This window comes from Strix aluco, chromosome 9 (genome assembly GCF_031877795.1).
Source record: "Strix aluco isolate bStrAlu1 chromosome 9, bStrAlu1.hap1, whole genome shotgun sequence".
Taxonomy (NCBI): domain Eukaryota; kingdom Metazoa; phylum Chordata; class Aves; order Strigiformes; family Strigidae; genus Strix; species Strix aluco.
In genome coordinates, this window is record NC_133939.1 from 13,727,168 (window position 1) to 13,747,236 (window position 20,069).

The window sequence follows — 20,069 nt, forward strand, 5'->3', positions numbered from 1 at the left end:
ACCTTATTACATAATACATCCATCCATTAGGCTACTCCAGAGCAATAGCACTGGCCCTTGCAGACAGACTGTGTCACTTCTGATAGTGTTGACTATCCCCTCTTTACGGTGAGGACATGAGTAGGAAGCACAGCTATGTAACTTCATGGGAAGCATTCGCTCTCTGAAACAATGGTAATTATTAGGGAGTCAGGAAGAACCTCTGTGGCTGCTATTGAGTTATCACAGGCTCACTCTGGAAGAGCAACCATGCACACAAGATGGCATTTGTTCTTGCAAACCTAAGAATGATTTTCTCATGTCCAGGGGACCAACAATCAGACATGGTGCATACAAGACTTTTTTTTTCTAAGGGAAATAACCCTGGGCAGTCCAGAAAGGGATTCCTGAAACTTCCTATCCCCTCCAAACACTTTTCCTACATTGGAAATAATACAGGTCAATGTATAAAAACTGATCTTAACAAGAGTTGTAAATGTATTTCAGCAAAAATTTTTTCTTGTGTTGCCCCAGTGCTTTTTGAAAACATTTATACCATGTGAGCGTGTTAGACATATAAATAAGCAGAGTAACAGCTCTTCCCCCAACTCTATCCTTGCTCTAACACTGCTGTTCTTGGAAACACAGAAATGATACTGGGAGACTAGAACTGGTAACTCTGCACAAAAAGTTTCAGACAAGCAACACAAAAACCATGTTTGCCTATCAACAAAGTCTGTGAGCAGAGAGGTACTTCTTGAAGTTGCTAAGTAATTGTAATTTTGAAGGGTCAAAAAGCACGTTGTATCTTTAAGGAAAATCCAGAAACCATAGAAAACCTCAAGACTAGAAGCAGAAAAGGAACACAGATTTATAACACATAACAAGAACAGAAGTGCCAACAAACAAAAATACCAGAATACCGAAAAAATGGTACCAATGTGCCCAGAAGAAAAAAAGAGCAAAGCATACAGCCTAAATACTAAGATAGTACAATGACAGTGTCAAAATAAGCCTACTTAAAGCAGAGCACACAACAGAAACAACTGGAAACTTACCAAACACAAGTATGGATCAGTGGCAAAGGAAGGAGCAGAAGATCAATACTCAAGAAGCAAAGCAGGCAACAAGGCTGTAGGACCAAGTGGCATAACACAGAGATAGCGAAACACGAGCAAAACTGAGAAAAGGGAAGCACAAGTAACTTGGTTCTCCTGCAGCAGAAAAGCTGCTATCAGCAAGAATGCTACACATCAAGCAGTGGCACGTCAGATAACGTCTCCATCACTCTCTTTGGGGAGGACAGCTCTGGAGGGAGATGAAGGGAAGGTTTTCCTCTCCTGTGCTCTAGGTCTCCCACATGGCACGGCGCCCTTGGCGCAGCCAGCACTGCTTCTGGCGGCTGTGCCCAGGCCTGCGGGCCAGGCAGAGCTGGCAGCCTGCCCCACTCCCCTTCAGAGGCCAATTGCCGCTGGCATGAGCTCCCTGAGCAGGAGAGCAGCCACAACCCTGCACAGCAACCAAGGCATAAATGCCTTTTAGTGAGGCACTGAAGAGCTATGCTACATGTACCGTATCCCAGCCACAGCATCCCAGCACACCCACAGAAGAGGATGAGTGATGTGGCCATCTAGGGACTTCAACCCACCAGTAACCCTGTCCCATGGCCAGCATCTCAAATGGTGGTAGGACAGAAGTGGAGAGATGGTCAGCATATTCATTAACAGGTCATTAGGAGGAAGCAATTATGCCACGCACAGAAACAAATATGGCAGTTCTAAAACAACCAAAAATCCCCGTAGCTGTTTTTCCAAGCATTTATTATTGGAAAGATCATTTCCCGCAAAACATCTTTAAAGATCCTTGAACAGATTTCCTAAGAAGAATGCATGTAAATTTCTGACCAATCAGTCTAAAGACATTACAAATAATCTTCATGATTAAGCAAGTATATATTACCAGAGCAGTTATCAAAGACTTGTACCCTTAGAGCAAGCATAAAGTGCTGGCAGAATAAAAACAACATCCACAGATCAAATAAGAACAGAAATATAATTTAGTTCAAGGTTCTAATCTTAATTATAAATAACTAATAGAAGTCTTCACAATTGAGAGCTTTCACTCCTGATAATTTTTTTATGAGTGATTTACGCATCTGCATTCCAGTCAGCAAAGTATTACGAAAGCACTTCAGCGTTGTGGTGTCCTCATTTCACATAGTTACATTTACAGTGTTCACCAGTGAGAATCACTGAAAGGCTTTTATATAGAGAAAGGAGTAAGTCAAAATAGAAAGGAGAATGAATTAAAACTCTGTGGAATTGAAACCATTCTTTTAGTTTTGAATTATTGCTCTTACACACATTTTAGACAACGGAGCCATATGCAGAAATATGCAAATACTACAAGGGAGGCAGCTTTTTCTCACATGTTTACTGGACAACATAAAAATCACAACCTAAGTCTCCTCAGATTCACCTTTCTCACAGTGCTGGAGCCTGACTTCTACTGTAGAGTTGCCAGAGAACATTTCTGCACCACATACACACTGAAACACTAAGTTCCTACCATACTTTATATACTATCGCTGATTATACATTATATGCTATTGCTGATTATCTCATCTGGATTTTTTTTTCTGCTTACGATTATGGCCTAAGGCACAATTTTAAAAATTCAGATATACATATATATAAAAATGTAACTGAAAATTTAGACAAACTACACTCGACAAAACACCAATTTATATGAGGTACTAGATAGGTCTTTGCTGTTTACCTTCTGGGCACTGACAGCTGAATCCATTGATGTTGGATGAGCAGGTACCTCCGTTTTGGCATGGCTGCTGGATGCAATGATCAATTTCTGACTGGCACAGCTCTCCGGTGTAACCTACAAAACAGCACACAACATCCAGAAAATATAGCGAAAATGGGGTTTTATCACTAAATGTATTACTAGGTCATTCAAACAGTACTATTAGTTTTCCTGAAAAAAATTAGCCAAAGAAAGAAATAGAATCCAGGACAGTCTTCTAATTTCTTATAAAATGAGATTTTTAATTAGAACTTATACTTCTTACTGAAGAAACAGAAATAATTAGTGGAAATCTAGAGATTATATCAATTGTATTTTACCAGCAGCAATATTCTGGCAGCACTATTATAATGGAGGTTGGTGCTGGACCCTCATCAGCACCTATATAACCAAAAATGTAATTTTTGAATGGTTTTCAAACATCTTGAATCTCAAGTCAATAATCTTTAGCAAGACTTTAAACAAGACTTGACGTTATGAATTATTTGTGCATATGCTGAATGACTGTCATTTGTTCCTACTTCTGGGCTTCAAAAAGAGTGTTTATTTTAAGTGGGAGCTGTGAAGAACTGCTCAGCACAGTTGCAAACTCCTCCAAATAAGCTCCTGTAAGTTCACAAGCTACAGATTGTGTGTACTGTACTATTTGACCATAAGTTTGCTTTGTTCCATATGTCTGATGTCTATAACACATCTCCAAAAAATGAACAAACCTACAAAATACAATCTAAATGATTAAACACTACAAACTTAAACTCCTTAACAAATACCACACATTCCCCTTTTTAATTTTTATTTACCTCCAAGAAGTGATCTTGGATGCATGGCTGAAGGAGAAACTACACACTACACACAGAAGCATTTTGTTTTTTAATAGGAACCCTACATAAAATTGTAAATATCTTCTATAACAAGCATGTTTAACACAACCGCTGGTGTTAAAGACCAGTAAGCTATGATTAAGTGACACTGTTAATACACTGCTATGAACAGCTAAGACAAAGACTCCAAGGTGAGATAGAAAATATGTCTGGACTAGAATTTTGCTTATGCAGGGGAGAAAAAGTGGAAAAAAATCTTATTTTGATTAAATAATTATTTTTAATGCAATCAAAATTAACATTTATAAGTCTTTGGGGCACGCTAATACCTATCCCTGTTCAAATATACTGATGTCACCATAAAATAGCTCTCAACATAGATTGTTATATTTAGAGTTGCTAGAGTACTACTATAGAAAAAGATCTGTAAGACTTTCCTCTCTGTGTACCTTACTGCTTTTATATGCTATAGAGAGCTAAATTATGATCCTATCTTCTCCAATGCAAAACCTGGGAAAAAAACCTCTCTTGTATGTTGTTTCTGGATTAATGCCCATAAATCACCTAAACTGGAGAAAAATAATGAGGTTGAAAACCAGAACTATGTTCTCATGAGGTAGCTCATCTGGACCAGATTGAGGCACACGGAGAGACATCAGCCTCACTCTAGATAACTAGTGATTTTCTGTAATTCTAATTGGTCTCAAATTAACATAAAATCTACAAAACCAGCACTGAAGCATTATAGAAGACTACATCAACTGATTTCTTTCATCTATAGGCTTCATGTTTTTTCATGTTCTCACATTCAGCTGATTATTTTTATGAATCATAACACAGTATTGAATATGCTTAACTCATTTAAACATTTTTCCATCTTCAAACTGTTACCAAGTTTGTGAAAGTGCAAATTTTGGGGGAAAAATTATGGGTAGAAACACAAGCCACTGAAGTTACCAATGATTAAGCCATCTGAATAATATTAGACATTTCATATTAAGAAAATTAAGAAAAACTATTTTAAAAAACTTAAAAGCTAAACCTAAACATAATGTGTGGAGGTCATGGAGCACAACCTTGCAAGTTCCAGAATGTAGTAAATTAAGTTAACTATATAAGGTTTACTGAGGATTTACAAGAGGGACTTGATCACACTGTCATTCAGAAGGGAATCCTTCACATACAGAAACCAAATAATTTCATTCCATCTATTGTAAGCTTTGTTTTATACTATGAGAAGTAGGCAGGGTTTTGCAGAAGGAAGTATTTAGAATTTTGACATTATTTTTTTCCCCCAGTAGAAGCTAACAATTGTTCTAGAGATAAGAAGAAACAATTATGAAAATAACAAGGCATAAATTATATTTTATAGAAATAGTTTTTAAATGGAAAGGATAAAATCCAAAGTTATAAGACAGTAAAGACATGAATGGAAATATATTTCCAAAATATGTAAGAGAAACACATTTTCTTCAAGAAATTGTCATGATCTTAGTCATTGATTCCTGTCATCTCATGGCATCAATTTTTCTACAGTTGTGCTAACACTTTATGAAGCAAGCAATTGAAATGCCCGTCCCTAATAGCAACTATGTTTTTAACTCATAAGGAGCTTTTAAAAGTCTGGAGAGGCCAAATTTTTAAAAAATACATAAGCACTTGATGCAGATATCTAGGATCATAATAAAAAAAAAACTCCTAGAATTTTGTATCAGTACACAAATAAAATACCATCTGCTTTATCAAGGCACTATAATTTGTAATTTATCAATTGAAGCAGGAACTATCACAGACTTGATCTAAGAGTAAAAACAGCAATACCACCTTTGGAGTCTTGTACATAAGTGGGAAGTATATTTATGTTACTCTGCAAAATTTAGCTGTACAACTTGAAAATATTAAGTTTTCCTAGTGGAAACACTCTTAGGCTTTACAATAAGCACATCAGAATTACCATAAATATTCCCCCTAAAGCTTTTTTCACACAACTAAAACCAAGAATTTTGAAGTATTTGGAAAATATTTTATGTTAAAATTATATTCCAATAAAAATCTTGATTTAATGGAATTCAGGCAGGTTTTTTTAGAATCATTCTTGTACTTCTTCTGAAGTAGGGAATTTTTAAAAAGAAATTTAGCCTAATAATACCTGATGTAGAACAATTTCCAAGATAGCTATCTCAATAAAAGCAAACAACACAAACATAACAAACACACATTTTTTCTTTGCTAATTGGAAACTACTTCTCAAAATCCAAAAGAATTCTGAATCAACCATATTCAACATGACAGTAATGGTAAGGATTGTTCAAACGTTTGAAGTTTGTTCCACTCTGATCTTTCTCATATTTAAATCATTATTCAATTGTATTTACATATCTTGTTAAAGTGACAGTTGATCCTCTGGCAAATTTGTGAAATAGAGTACACCTGCATAATAACTTCACATCTTATTTTCAGAGCAGTATAAATGCAAGTCATTATATAACAAAAATAAAAATACAAATATAAATCCCTTTCTTGCTGCACATTCGCTACAGTGACTTTAAGGAAAGAGAGAAGAAGTGAAAGTCCTAGAGGCAGAGGAATTATAATTAAAAGGAAACATCTTGGCCTTTGGAGAGAATGGAGGGGCCTTTGCTGATCGACTGAACTGCAAAATTCACAAAACAGTTCAGAGGGTAGTACATGGCAGCCACATTAAAGCATCACTTGCATCCACCTGCTTCTGGCTCAGTCATTTTTCAGGCTGGTACTTACACATAATCTAGTGCAGCTAGAAGTTTCTCTAGTCTGTGCTGACATGTATTAGGGTAAAGAATAAGAATATTCCCATCTTTAAAGGACAATTCAGAACACCCACTCCATGACCCTGCTTTGGAGCAGAATAAAGGAAGTATTGTTACATGTACCTTTTGTATATATTTAATGAACACAAATACCCACCCAGCATTAAAGCTAATCAATTACCATTTATACACAACCACTAGAAACCTGACCAAATCATTAATTTCTCTATCTGCTTTTTATAATATAGCTCTAATATTCTGCAGATTTTAGGGCCTAATCCAGAAGCATCTTCCTTTTTTCTCTTTTTTTCTTGTTCAGATAAGTCCCCTTTCTCTCTAATATGAACTGACCAGTATTACAGAAATGAAAGTGTACATTAAAATGTTTGTAGGAAGCAAAATAAATTACCAATATTGATCATAATCTTTGCTAACTTTTATTTTTAAATTATTTTAGAAAATATATATTGAAGTAACTGTTCTATTCCAATAATTGAGTTTGATTTTGAAATGTAAAGTTCAGATAGCAGAGTTTTCTATAATAGCCATTAGGTTTTTTTCCATCAACATGTATCTTTAATTTAGCCTCCAACATATGACCATTGTACTTAGTTTAATTTTAATTTCAATTAAGATGTCTATATTCATTTGATCAAATTTTTAAAGCAAATATTCTTAAAGTAACTTCAGAGAACTCAGATACTTGTTCATTAATCAAACCCACAAATTACTGTTTAGTTTATGAATTTTTTTTAAAAGTTTTCTAAATTTAAGTTAATTCTGAGGAATAATCCAACAACTGCATAGTGTGGAGAGAATTTTCTTCCATTCGATTGGTGCAACTGAAGAAAAGAGTTTACTAGTTACAATGAAAGCATGTTTATTGATAGGTTAGTTATAATGTATACTTAAAATCTATAGTGAAAAGAAAAAAACGATTGAAAAAAAGCTGATGTAAACTAAATTTTGGTCATCTCTTCTTAGGAGGTCAAGTTCTATTAGTTATGAATAATTCACTAATTAGGTTATGGTTCAGATGTGTGCTTTCAGTGGCATTTTTCACAGATGAAGAATCTTCCACAGCCTTCTAAAAATTGCCTTTATGTTGTTGTATTTTCCTTCTTTCCTAGTACCTGAAGCTGCACGGTTCACTGCTCTGCAAAAGACATGCACTGAATGTTAAAACAAAAAGGCATTATGCAAAGCGTAATACAAAACCTACCAGCCAGGCAGATGCAGGTGAAATTATTCCTGTCGTGTTTCTGTGCTACATCGATGCAGGTTGCATTGTTCTGACAGGGCTGGCTCTGACAAGCATCAAATTCTTCACACAGGGAACCCTTATACTCATCCTCGCAGTGGCAGAAAAAAGTTGCCTAAAACCAAACACAATATGTACTTCACAATAAATTTTCAAAGGTTATGTTTCATTGACTACTCTACTGAACAAATATGGTTTTGTTGTTTTCCTGTTCATAACAATAGCTGCCATAAATACATCAACTGCACAAAATTACTCTTTGAAATACCAATTCTTCAGCTAAAATTTTTAATGATATCAGGTAATTTCATCTAGACAAGGAGGCTGGGATCAGATCCATAATGCCTAAATCACTATAAATTTTTTCTTCCATTCCAGAAATTACATTTATAGACTGGAATAACTGTCAGAACAAGCAATGTGCAGATTTACTTCAACAAATTCCTACTACAAAGATGCACCCTTTACGTGAAGGGGCTGGGGCCCGAGAGGCTCACTTTAGTGGTACTTCAGTAGCGACGCACCCCTTCAATTCAGTTAAAATATGTCTTCTTCTGAACATATTTGTTACTTTCCAAACCCTGCTGCTTAATAAAAAATCAAGAGCACTACACATGTTAAAGATTTAAAATACCGATAGTAGGCATGATATAGCACATTTTTGTTAGTAATAAAGTAAGGTAAATTAGATTTTTTAAAAATCTTTAGGTCACTAAGATTGCCAAGGAAGTCTCAAAGAATGGAAGCAAGGAAAGCTCTCATTTAGATTAAATATCTTACTTTCTTTGTTCATTAAACACTAGATGGCAACATCACTCACTCTCATACGTTTCAAAGTCAGGTCATTAGGGCTGGAACACAGCTGTCCCATGCACAGATATTGTAATGCAAAGTACAAAACGTGCATGGAACTAGAAATAAAGAGATGGGGCTAGTATTTTATCTTCTATTTTTACTCGTGTTTTCTTCATATGAATAAACAGCTGTGACCTAAGTGGAAAAGAACATCATCATCTTCATACAAATATAAACCTTCACTCATTAAAACCCAGATTTCATTCTTCCTTACAAATATTACTGTGGCAGAGTTTAAACAAGGATTAATACTATACATCTCCAAAACTCAAAATGATGAGTATGCTATTTATCAGGAGTGCCAGAAGTCCTTGCTAAGTGTACAGTCTATCCATGTTCTGGTATTTACCCAAGCCTCTTCACAAAACAGCTCTGAATATCTCACACATTAGCAATGACAGGTTTCCAAACAAGGCTGTAGTTCAACAGAAAGAAAACACAGGCAAGCAAAACAGAGTCAAAATTACTATAATCCCATAGCACAGCAACTTACTTTGAAGAGAATTCATATGAGCTACACAGGAAAGTAGCTAACAGAGTGAAACAGATAATCACTTTTATTTAAGAACTAAACAGTTAACAAAATACACAGTAAGTATTTCCACATTTCCATATAGCATTCGTTGGTGGAAAACACATCAGCACAGGGATCACTTTGGTTCCTAAAGACAACAGTGATCAGTGGTTCAAAATTAGAGTTGTCTTCAACATCTCATATCAATGGAGTTATGCAGTACCATTGTGCATATATAGCATCAGGACCCAGGTAAATAGTGCACATAAACATGTTGCCTGCAGCATCCTTCACAGCTGTTCTCTTACTGATACTAAATTATGTTATTTACTTAAAGTGTTTGTTATCATTCTTGGAATGGAGTGTTGAGTTTAGACTGAATACAAAATCAAGGTTGCTGCCTGTCTCAGTAACTCACCTCTTCTGGATGAACAAAGTGAGATGATATACTATGAAAAAAATGGTATTTTTTCTTAAAATCGACATGAGTAGAGCATGTGGAAAGATACAGGCACTGTAGCTAGATTCTGTGTTATTTAAAGAGATCAGAGTCTTGATCTCATTTAAATGTTTCTGGTCTTTGTGTATGCACTGGAAATGAGAACAGGCTTACCTACGTCTATCTGATGCTAAAGACATCCCTAAGCAAGAGATCCAAGAAGTATAAGATCCCATCAAAGTTATCATCTGTCAGAACAGAGAGGTATTATGTTTGTTAGGTAGGCTCAGGTTCATGGTTGGTTTATGCTAGATGTAACAGTAAGACATAAAGAATGTCATTACCTGAACCATTCATTGGAGAAGAAGGGAATGTCTCTACTGTCCACACAGACACAAACACCATGGCTCTGCCTGCACTAAAATTTCATTTTGAAGCAATCGAAACTGATTATTATAAAGTAAGCATTAATATATTTAAACAATGCAACAATCAGACATTGCCTCAACATTATTAATGAAATAGAAAGTTAAGAAAAGCTCAGATAATATTAATATCTTTCTGTATGATATAGGGATCAATTTACCATAAAGTGTAGTTAACAAAATGGGATTTGAAAGCAGCAAAATAAGAGCATTGTAACACTTCAAACTGAAATGTTTAATGACAGGTAACAGTTCTGAGATGCAGACAAGTTACTCTACAGAGAAGATTAGGTGTCATCGTTTTTATTAGGCATGTCATCTTCACTTTTCCCAATGATACTATTATTTTTTTTTTCTCACTAGATGACATGTACTAGCATATTTGAGGAAAACTAAGTCAAGAAGCTACAAACTGCCATAATGCTAGTGTTAAAGTCATTATCTAAGAATTCCAAAACAATCTACTATCAATAGACAGTTCATCTGTGTATGTTACTTGACTGTGTAGTGCAAATCTGTAATATATCATTTTGAATGGGAATAAAATAAATTCTTTAAAATAATTTGCTATTATCCAATCTGTAAGTATGAGATTATAAATATAGTTGGAATATAGTACTTTCTACTTGTTTTAAGTAAGCAGAGTAATAATATGCTTATCAGATTCTAAATTTCAGCCTAGAGATACCATAAAAGCTCACCTTTTTTCTTTTTTTAACTACAGTAAAGAAGCTGTTAGGATGACCAGGAAAAATTGTCTATTGTTTCTCTTGTTGAGAAAGACTTTCAGTATTTATTACAACTCACAATGAGTTGCTATAATATTTGAGCAAAACATTGCTCTACGATAATTACATGTTTTGTGTTTAGGAGTATATTGTACTTAGGAAACTCAGTTCCTATGCAACAGAGCATGCCTTTAGGTATACATGAGGATTTTTTATAATTAGCCTTTCTATAAATATAATCAAGTGGATCTACCCCAAGCTTCTAGCTAATATAGAAAACGCGGAAATCACTGCTATTCAGTTCAATATGTTACTTCTCAGTGCAGGCAGAGGCCAGTCATATTTGTGTAAATCTTAAGGGTTCCAAATCTAACAATAAGATTTCATATTTACACAGTCAGCTCTTCCATATTTTACGTGGGAGAGCTGAGGCTATGGAACAGAGAAATCTGTGAAAGAAATCATTTAATCCCGGTATGCAAGCAAAATTGTGATGTTCAAATCCAAAGGATGGACAAAGTTCACTTTAAAATCCTACACGGAATCAGAAATTCACACTGAACAAATCTCTCCCTTTGAGTTAATGCTAAGATTTGTCTCTTCCATTCACAGCTAACTGGTTTGAGGATAACTAATTCTGGTATAAAGCTGAGTATATGAGTGTGAAAGTGGTATTTATATTGTGATGATGCCAAGACCAGTATTATCCTTCTGACACATTCCTGCTTCCATTGTAGAAGAATTGCAAGCATGGCAGCAAAGCAGAGGTACAAAGTTCATACAAAGGAAGGAAAAGGCATCGCTTTGACTCAGTATCACCTCACTTCACAGAACTTTGTTCAAAGTGGTGAATTTTATGTTCCTTTCAAAAAGCAACAATGATTGAAAAAGAAACTCTGCCATTAAAACTTTCCTTTTCATACCCACACGCTATAAAAAGCATCTAGCTGAGGAGAAGCTAAGTTATGTATCAGTAAGGAATGAGTAAAAACTGGCCAAGACTTCCAGGTTAGACCAAAATTCATTTGTTTATAGTTTTATGTACTCCATAGATAACAGTATGCCACTGCACTTGTATCACTGCAGATTGTTAATTATATTTAACTTTCCCATTACGCAGATGTGTTACTACATTCTTTTACATTAAACTAGATTTGCAATAAAACTATGACGTACATAAAAACACAAAGACAATCATTAATCTTCTTGGCACTGGAAGCAATGACTAGAGCCAGCAGAGCTCTTAGCTTGTTCATGGTACTAGGGCCTTTTATGCATTCTTGTAAGAAGTTGCTCTGCATCCTGTAAGACTAGATTGTGCAAAACAGAATGAATTATAGATAAAACCAAAGAGCAAATCGCAAAAGGCATGTTATAAACCTAAAGAAAATTAAAAGTTTCAGTTCTGCAAAAAGAAGTGCGGAAGATGCATCTTGTGGGAAACTGACGCAACCGTTGGTGCCTGTCAAGCGTGTAATTTTGGCAATTGTTTGCTCCATCGTTAGGGAAATCATCAAGATATTTTAGGGCATATCTCACCTAAGACGAGTTAAACAATGACAAAAAAATCCTGCTTAATGAAATATGCACCTTCTATTTTTACCTATGTTGCTTATGCTGGGCCTGAATCAGTTCCCTGGCTGAAGTTCTATCATGCAACTAATAGGCTAAAGAGTAAGGAAAACTGACAGATTTTAAAAAAACACTATAGACAACATGACATTTTTATTCTCCCTGGAGCAGGAAGCTGGACATAAATTATCTACATTTGGAAACACTGTATCTGAGGTTTTTAGTGAGTTACCGCAGCCCAACAGGCTACCTGGCATAGGTTTGATGGCACTCCAGAGGATCACTGGGGACATTCCTCATTTGTTCAAGTTCTAGAAAATTCAGGAGCAGTTTGTGACAGTGAAGCTAAAAGCAATTACATTTCAGAAGTTAAAATTTTATTTGAAGAGATATTGAGAAGCCTGCTAATTCCAGTTCTCTGACTACCATGAATTAATTGATAGACGCCTCTTCAGAAACAGGCTTCAACATGATTTCTGTGTCCCACAGCTTCAGCCACAGGGGTGTTGGTTAACTGCAGCCTAGTGCATGTTACATCAAAAACACTACCTCAATAAATTTTCCCGTTATTAATCTCAGGTTCAAAGAAAGAATAGGTGGAAAGATATGAACAATCCTAAATTTTTCTATTCATCTTGCAGGGAAAGCAACAGGCTACATGTGCATGAGGGGGGTTCATTTCTCACTAACAGTTTAAACATATAAAATTTTCGATGTCAAGATTACAGATGGGGATGTACAGGCATTGATTTCTCTTTTTTTGTGTGACATAATAGCTCCTCTTTCTTGCCATGAAGCCCATTTGTCTTTCTTTTTAAAGATTATTTTATTTTACTTGTCATGTCTCAAAGATTTCTAAAACATGGATAATTATTAAAGGCCATATATACATTTTCCTTAATACAGAAAAGCATTAATGTTTCTGCATAGATACAGGAAGTAATTTATTTTTATTTTGTGACATATGACACGCAATAAGAGGAAGAAATTAGTCATAAAAATGGAGAAACTTTCAACTTGACAAAAAATGGAAAAAGAAGACATTTTGATATGCTGTTATATATAGTAAATTTGAACATATTATTTACATAAACCAAATTCAAGATGCTGAATTTATAAAATAAAAATGTTAAATATAGTAAAGTGGAAAAACTAAACTGGACTATGAAACAGGACACTGTATCTGAATGAATAATTTATTTGGATACCAGCCAGTTGGTATGGTAGAGTAGCATTTCTAAATTCATCTTGCAATAGTTGTGTTCACACATTACCTCAAGCATTTTAAAATTTCATTTTTGAGAAATAAAATAGATAATTATTCCAGATGTTAGCACTGCCATGCATATATAGATTACTGTAGGAATTTAATTATTGTTGTTATATTTCAAAACGCCATTTTTCTATCAAACATGCTTATTGAGAATTTAAATCAGAAAATGGTAGCAGATGAACTAACAGTGAATTCCCTAAATATGCCAGATTTTCTGTGCTCACAGCAGGCTCACAGCTGTTAATATTTACTCAACAGTTACTACTGCTTTTATCTCCCAAATGAGTATTAATAAAACCAAAGATTAACTGTGCATATTTGTGCTGTAAATGACTTTTAATTCATGAAATAAAATCAACACATATAGAAGGTAACAGAGAATGCAGGATCTCATTCACAGAAGGCCATACTGATTTTGTAAAAGCAGTATACAGACTGCAAATTTAACACATTTGGTTCTTATTTTCTCACGTTACTAGATCGCACAAAAAATTCACAGTGGCCAGTGGAATTGCTGTCACCATTGTAATCTCTTGGTGTAGTATTACGTAAAGGAGAAAGCCATACAGGAAAACTTCCAAGCATTACCAAATTACTCCATTCTGTTTCTTCTCATAATTATGCTCAGATAACTCCATTGCACTGATCAGTGGTTTCTCAGTGAGCAGTTACTGAGGTGTGGAGAGATAAGTACTAGATTAAATCAAAACTAAAACCAAAAGAAGGTTGAAGACTTAAACTGGAACACACTAGTCTAGAGATTGGGGATCCCAAGTGCCCACTGCATGCTCCTCATCTCATAAAGAAATATTTTTTTATAGTGACAGTAAGATGCAGTACACATTACCTTATACCTAATTTGAATAATTGTTTTTATTGCCAGGGCAGGGTATGAATCTTTGCATCTCATATCAGTTGTTTTCTTACTTTAAGTGCTTCATTTTTAGGAATAGCAAATAAATATATTGTTATTATTTAGTAACATCTCTGAGCTTTAGAAGTTTATTACACAGCAGCAAGGTATGCATACACTCAGAATAGCAAGCACAATTCACCTTGTATTTATATTATCATGGAATTTCCACACTACAGGAAAGTCTTGACAAGCTCACCTTACCTCATCTGGTTTGGTGATACATTTTCCTTTCCCCGAACACTGGAAGTCATCTGAATGGCTTCCCACAGGCATGCAGGTACTGACTTTCACTATCACAGTCAAGCGTAGGGCCACAATGCACTTAGTAACTGAATCATTCAAAAAACCTTAAAAAAAAAAAAAAAAGTCTTACCATATGAGTAAAAATGCTAATACATATTAATGCTCTACTGCTAGATAAACAACAAAACTGATTTGAAAGAAACTGTCAACTAAGAACATCACTGCTCATATTTCATACACACCTATCTAAATTTAATGCATGTAAATACAAATTGGAATACAGTTTAGAAACAAACACTCACTATATTGGTTAACAAAAGGAAGGCAGGCTGGTGAAACAGATCTACATCCAGAACTCTATTCTGCTATTATTTTTTAGGTCTCGAATAATCAAATGCTTTTGCCTATAAGTTAAAAATATATTTCCTTAAGTTTTTTAATGACAAGGAATATTAAAATCAAATTCAGTGGAGAAAAATGCTTAAATGAATTTCTAGAAGTTATTTCAGAGTTAAAATCACAGATCATAAACTGCATTACATTGGTAATAGATGGACAATCCCTTTGGCTTTATTTTTTATGAAGTTTGCAAGAACATACATACACAACTTGGCAGCATTTCTTTGTATTTTGCATTACAAGTAATATTGAATTTCTGATCTGATAACTCTATAATGTGATATACCAGGTATAGATGAACAAAACATGAAAATGGGAACATGTGACAAGGAAGAGGAAAATCCACAAATCTCTGGCTAGCACCTGTAATTGTGTGGAATTAAAACACACCGGAGCACAACAACATTCCTGTCACCCATGTTTCTAACAGATATATCTGAGAAAAAAATAAATGACAGCAGGAGAGCTAAAATGAGGCAAATACACAGCCTATGACAGACATAATCAAGTCAGAGTTCATGTCAAAATACATATACCCTACTCCTATACTTCACTTGTGCTTGAACTGCATCGTTCCACCGCAGTGATTGGACTCCTGGGTTACAGACCTTCCATGTGTGGCGTTAGTTAGCTGTTTTGTTCTGGAGCTCATAGCAGAATAAATGTGCAGTGACATAAAAACTGTGGGTTTGGTATAGTGTATGCAGAATATATGTATAAAAAAACCCTGAGATCCTTCCATAAATTGTCAAACTTAAATTTAACTCCACTGTCCTTTTTGTAGGTAGACTCCTAAGGTCTAAGACTTTGTAGTATCAGTATGGAAAGCTACAGACACAGAACCATTGCAGGATTATACTTCTCTTTAGAAATTAATAGAGAGAGTATTTAAGTAAAAATGAATGCTTTTTAAAATCTAAATATCTTTAATTTTAAAAAGAATGACAGTAAACAGATGCAGGAAGTGTATGACAATGTTTTCTCTAATATTTTCCACTTTAAGATCTAGAATCCTCAAAGGAATTTCAAATATGCAGTATAGCCTCTTGCATTATAGGCTGGAGATAACACAATATTTAGTCAGGCAGAAAAAAATTAGTATAAGATAATATTTATAATGAAGAGTAATAAACCAAAGTTTCACGAAGCACTGAACTTCAGGTGAATTCTCTTTACAGAACAGCTGCTAAACATTAACTACATTCTGCATATGAAAGTGTCAAGCATGACTAATTCTACAAATTCCATAGAAAATCATATGGAAGACCCATTCTTTGTTCTTAATTTTTAGACTTCACTTTTTAAAATGCTGCATCCTTTGAACAATTAGTTGTCTGTGCTAGAAACAATGATCCCTAGACCATATCTTCAAAGCAGGAAAATCTCATGTCCAATATAGGTATCATTGGCTTGTGTATAGTCTCTACAAGTTAGCTAAACATTCTAAAAGATCAGATTAAAAAAAAAAAAAATGTATTGGGTATAGTTCCAAATGTCTAATGGTCTGTTTTGGCTAGTGAAGATTATTGTAATCTGCTGACCTCTTCAAAGCAAGCCAATTTATTCTGGCCTTAATACACACTCCATTTTTACCCATCTGTTCAAAGATTGAGCCAAAATTATTTCCTTTAACAACTGAATGCAATTGTCACTGGCAGTCATGCAATTATATGTGAATGCTTGGAAGAATGTGGTATTTAGAAAATGTCTTTGGGTTCACATTTGCTTGTCTGAAGCAGATTGTTACATATTCTTCAGGACAGTTCCCTAAAGGAATATTAAATCAACCTTCTTTGTACTTTGAATCTTGTTACTATTTTGGTATCAAAAGCCCTTAGGCAAACCACTGAAAAAAAAAACAAAAAACCCACATTATTCTCACTGGAATGCCACATATTTTCCTGTAATTTCTAATTATCTCATCTAATTTCCAAAGACTAGAAAAATAAAAACACAGCTATTTATTTTCACTCTAAAGAAGTTGCATACAACTTTCTGAGATCTCTAGGTTTTAAGGCTAGAAGAAGCTTGTCTGATCATCTAAATATGACTCCATGCTTAACTCAGGTCATAGCACTTCAATTAATTCCTTCTCCAATTCCCATAACAGCAACTGAACTAGAGTGAGTTTTAAGTTCTATTTTTAAATTCTAGGTAGCAGAATAATTTCAGAAGCATGTTTACAGCTCCCTTCATCTAAGGTCTGGAGAAAAACATTACAGCTGTTTATAACAAAATGTAATTTTGTTCAGTTTAACCTTGATGGTTTTCTAAAGCTAGTTAAAACATAATGACATCAGAGCATTTTAAGTTGAAGAATTCAGGGTTGAGCTATTTACAGTAATATTACAGAACCAATTTTAAAGCCTAATAAATCATAATATGATGGGAGTAGTCATTTAGGTTGCAAAGGAGGCATTTTCAAGCTTTGTGCACACTCATTTGGTAGCCTGAGAAACGCCTGCACGATTTCATTGGCAGTATGCATGGTAAAATACACTATAGCTTATTCCACCCCGGTAACTTCACCTACTGACGCCTAGGAGCACAAAGTATGTATGCTCCTGTTTCTCTCACATCAGGAAAGTTAAGAACAAAAAATAAGGAATAAAGTCAAAATAAAAGATGACAGGTGTCATCACTGTGTCCAGGTGCTTTCAGAAGATCATATCATGCCATTCAGATTACCACTACACAAACATTAACTGATTGACTGTAGATTATCTAGACTACACAAACTGATTTGCTTCATTCACAAGCCCCGTTTCTGAACAATACCTTCCTTCTATGCACGGCAAACTGAGGTCAGCAAGCTGGTCCATAGCGGACTGCCAAAATAAAGAAGACTGAAGCTAATAGGCCACCAACTCAGAACGTTATCCTACTACATATTGTGTTAATGGGAGGCGTAAGACTGAACTACAAATCGTAACTAACTCTTGGTATGCACCCAATGCTATTACACACACAAACACTCTTGCGTATTGCAGTTGGCCCAAATGTATTTCTCTGTATTCTGCACAGTGAATATATGTATTCCAACATAAATTCACCTACGGTTGAAACAACAGATTACCATTTTACAGCAGAAATGCAGTTAACAGTTCCCTACATTAAAAGGTCCAATTCACAAAAGTATAGGTCTTTGAGTCCACCTAAAAGTTTCTTGGATGAGAGAGAATGACTGCCAAGGCATTTGGGCACTCACTTACAGTGAAGCATCAGTCCCCAAGTCTTCAACTTATTTTTAGCCTGGTTTCCCAAGGAAATGAGACAGCAGTGGGATGTCTATCAGTTTCCATCTGTTCTCTTCTCTCTCAACACTTTCCCACACCAAAAGCTTTTGGGGTCAGTAGCCAACTTCAACATTTTGCAAAGCGGTGGAGTTCTCAAAGACACAAAGTGCCTACAGCTTCCCTGCACAGTATACAGCCCCAGAACTAAAGGCACTGGTAAGTCAAAATGGGTAGGAAAACAAAAAAGGGCCCCAGAATAAGGTGATGCAATTTCTCCACCCCATTCCCGGTGTACAGTACAGTCAGTTATTCATTATTTGAAAAATGGGAAACTAGGATATATCAGATGGATGAAAAACAGATAGTACCAGTCCTTCAGGAGCAAAGCAGTGGTATTGTGTGTGCCTGCACCACATCTTCAGTTCATGTCACGTAGTAACATAATGAAGCTATAATACTTCCACACGTGATTTCAACTTCCAGAAACAATATGGCTGCTATCAGAGTATACTAAACTATAAGCCTTAGTGGTCCAGGATAGAAGCTACATAAGTATGTCTGCTAGTTCATCCACAGATAATGGAAAGTGTAAAAGATCCAAGAGGAACTTTCTGTTTGACTACATCTCTCACATCACAGGGAAAATGTTATCCAGCAAGCTAAACAGGAGTGGTCAATATGCTCAACCTTTTCTTTTGTGGACATTGAACTTTGCAGACATAAGAATAATTTAAAGAAAAGAAGCCAGGAAAAAAAGACAACTAAATTTTGATCACAGTACTCACCAGAAAAAAGACAAAAGGAGATTTTAATTCTAGTCCTTTCTCCTAAAATTTTTCATGTCCAGATTTTATCCAAAGATTTTCATGTCCATGACACTCACACTGTCCATGTGTCATATGATTATAGATAACTTTCAAGACTATGAAGACCACCACAGGGGTCTATATTAATTGCCACAATGCTTATGTGCCTTTTTGGATCTAAGCATAAAGTAGTAAATTCAGCTTAGCTCTACAAACCAAGTTCCCTCTTACGGCACTGTATATCACAACCTCAAGTAGTGGTTATTCATGTAGCAAATCTAAGAGAGCTCAATCCTTCCACTCATTCATGAAAGTCATATTCAATTCATTTCTAACAAATGAAAAAGCATAACAAGGTGTTCTCATGATATGCTTGATTGTGCAAATTTGCCTTTACATGTTGAAATAGTAGAAGCATGCTTTTGATTTAAAAATAGACAATCATTTATCACCTTCTCCATGACCCTAATGGTCAGGGTCATTAAGGCCTATCAATACCCTCAGGGCCCTGACACTAATACTGTTCTTCAGAATTTGAAAAAATGGGTCAGGAATCCTTTCCTACTTTGCCTTAGGATGATTATCATACATAAGTAGAAAACAAGAAGTGACAAACAGGTAGTCAATGATATTTGCAATCTTTGATGCAGTACTTCTGTGCCATCAGTACCACAGGATACTTGTACAGAACATCTGAGATCATTCTCTAATGATACTGCTAGGCAACAGAGCATCTGGGGATACAAAAATACAGCTGTGATAACAAAACTGCTATTTTGCCCACAAATAGCACTATTTATAAGTGGTACAACTCTCCCAAATTCTATGTAGATCAGCATGTTTACTGTGTTTTGTCACAGAAGCCTTGGTCAGATACTGCTTTTGAAAATATATATAAATTTTAGTGAGAATCAGTTCAATAACTGTTTCAAATACTTTATTTTTCAAAAATTCACATGAAACAGCAATTTAAAGAATTTTTGTTATTGTTGATAA

At 35.1% G+C, this 20,069-nt stretch overlaps 1 protein-coding gene across 1 annotated transcript in view; it reads right to left on the bottom strand.

Moving 5' to 3' along the window:
* Positions 1–20,069, bottom strand: part of DNER (delta/notch like EGF repeat containing) — a 133,929-nt gene that overhangs the window by 36,696 nt on the left and 77,164 nt on the right. The window contains exons 5-7 of the mRNA XM_074833772.1: positions 14,591–14,736; positions 7,629–7,782; positions 2,758–2,871 (exon numbers count right to left, since the gene is read on the bottom strand). Of these exons, the coding sequence (XP_074689873.1) occupies positions 2,758–2,871; positions 7,629–7,782; positions 14,591–14,736 (414 nt within the window). The remainder of the gene's footprint in view (positions 1–2,757; positions 2,872–7,628; positions 7,783–14,590; positions 14,737–20,069) is intronic.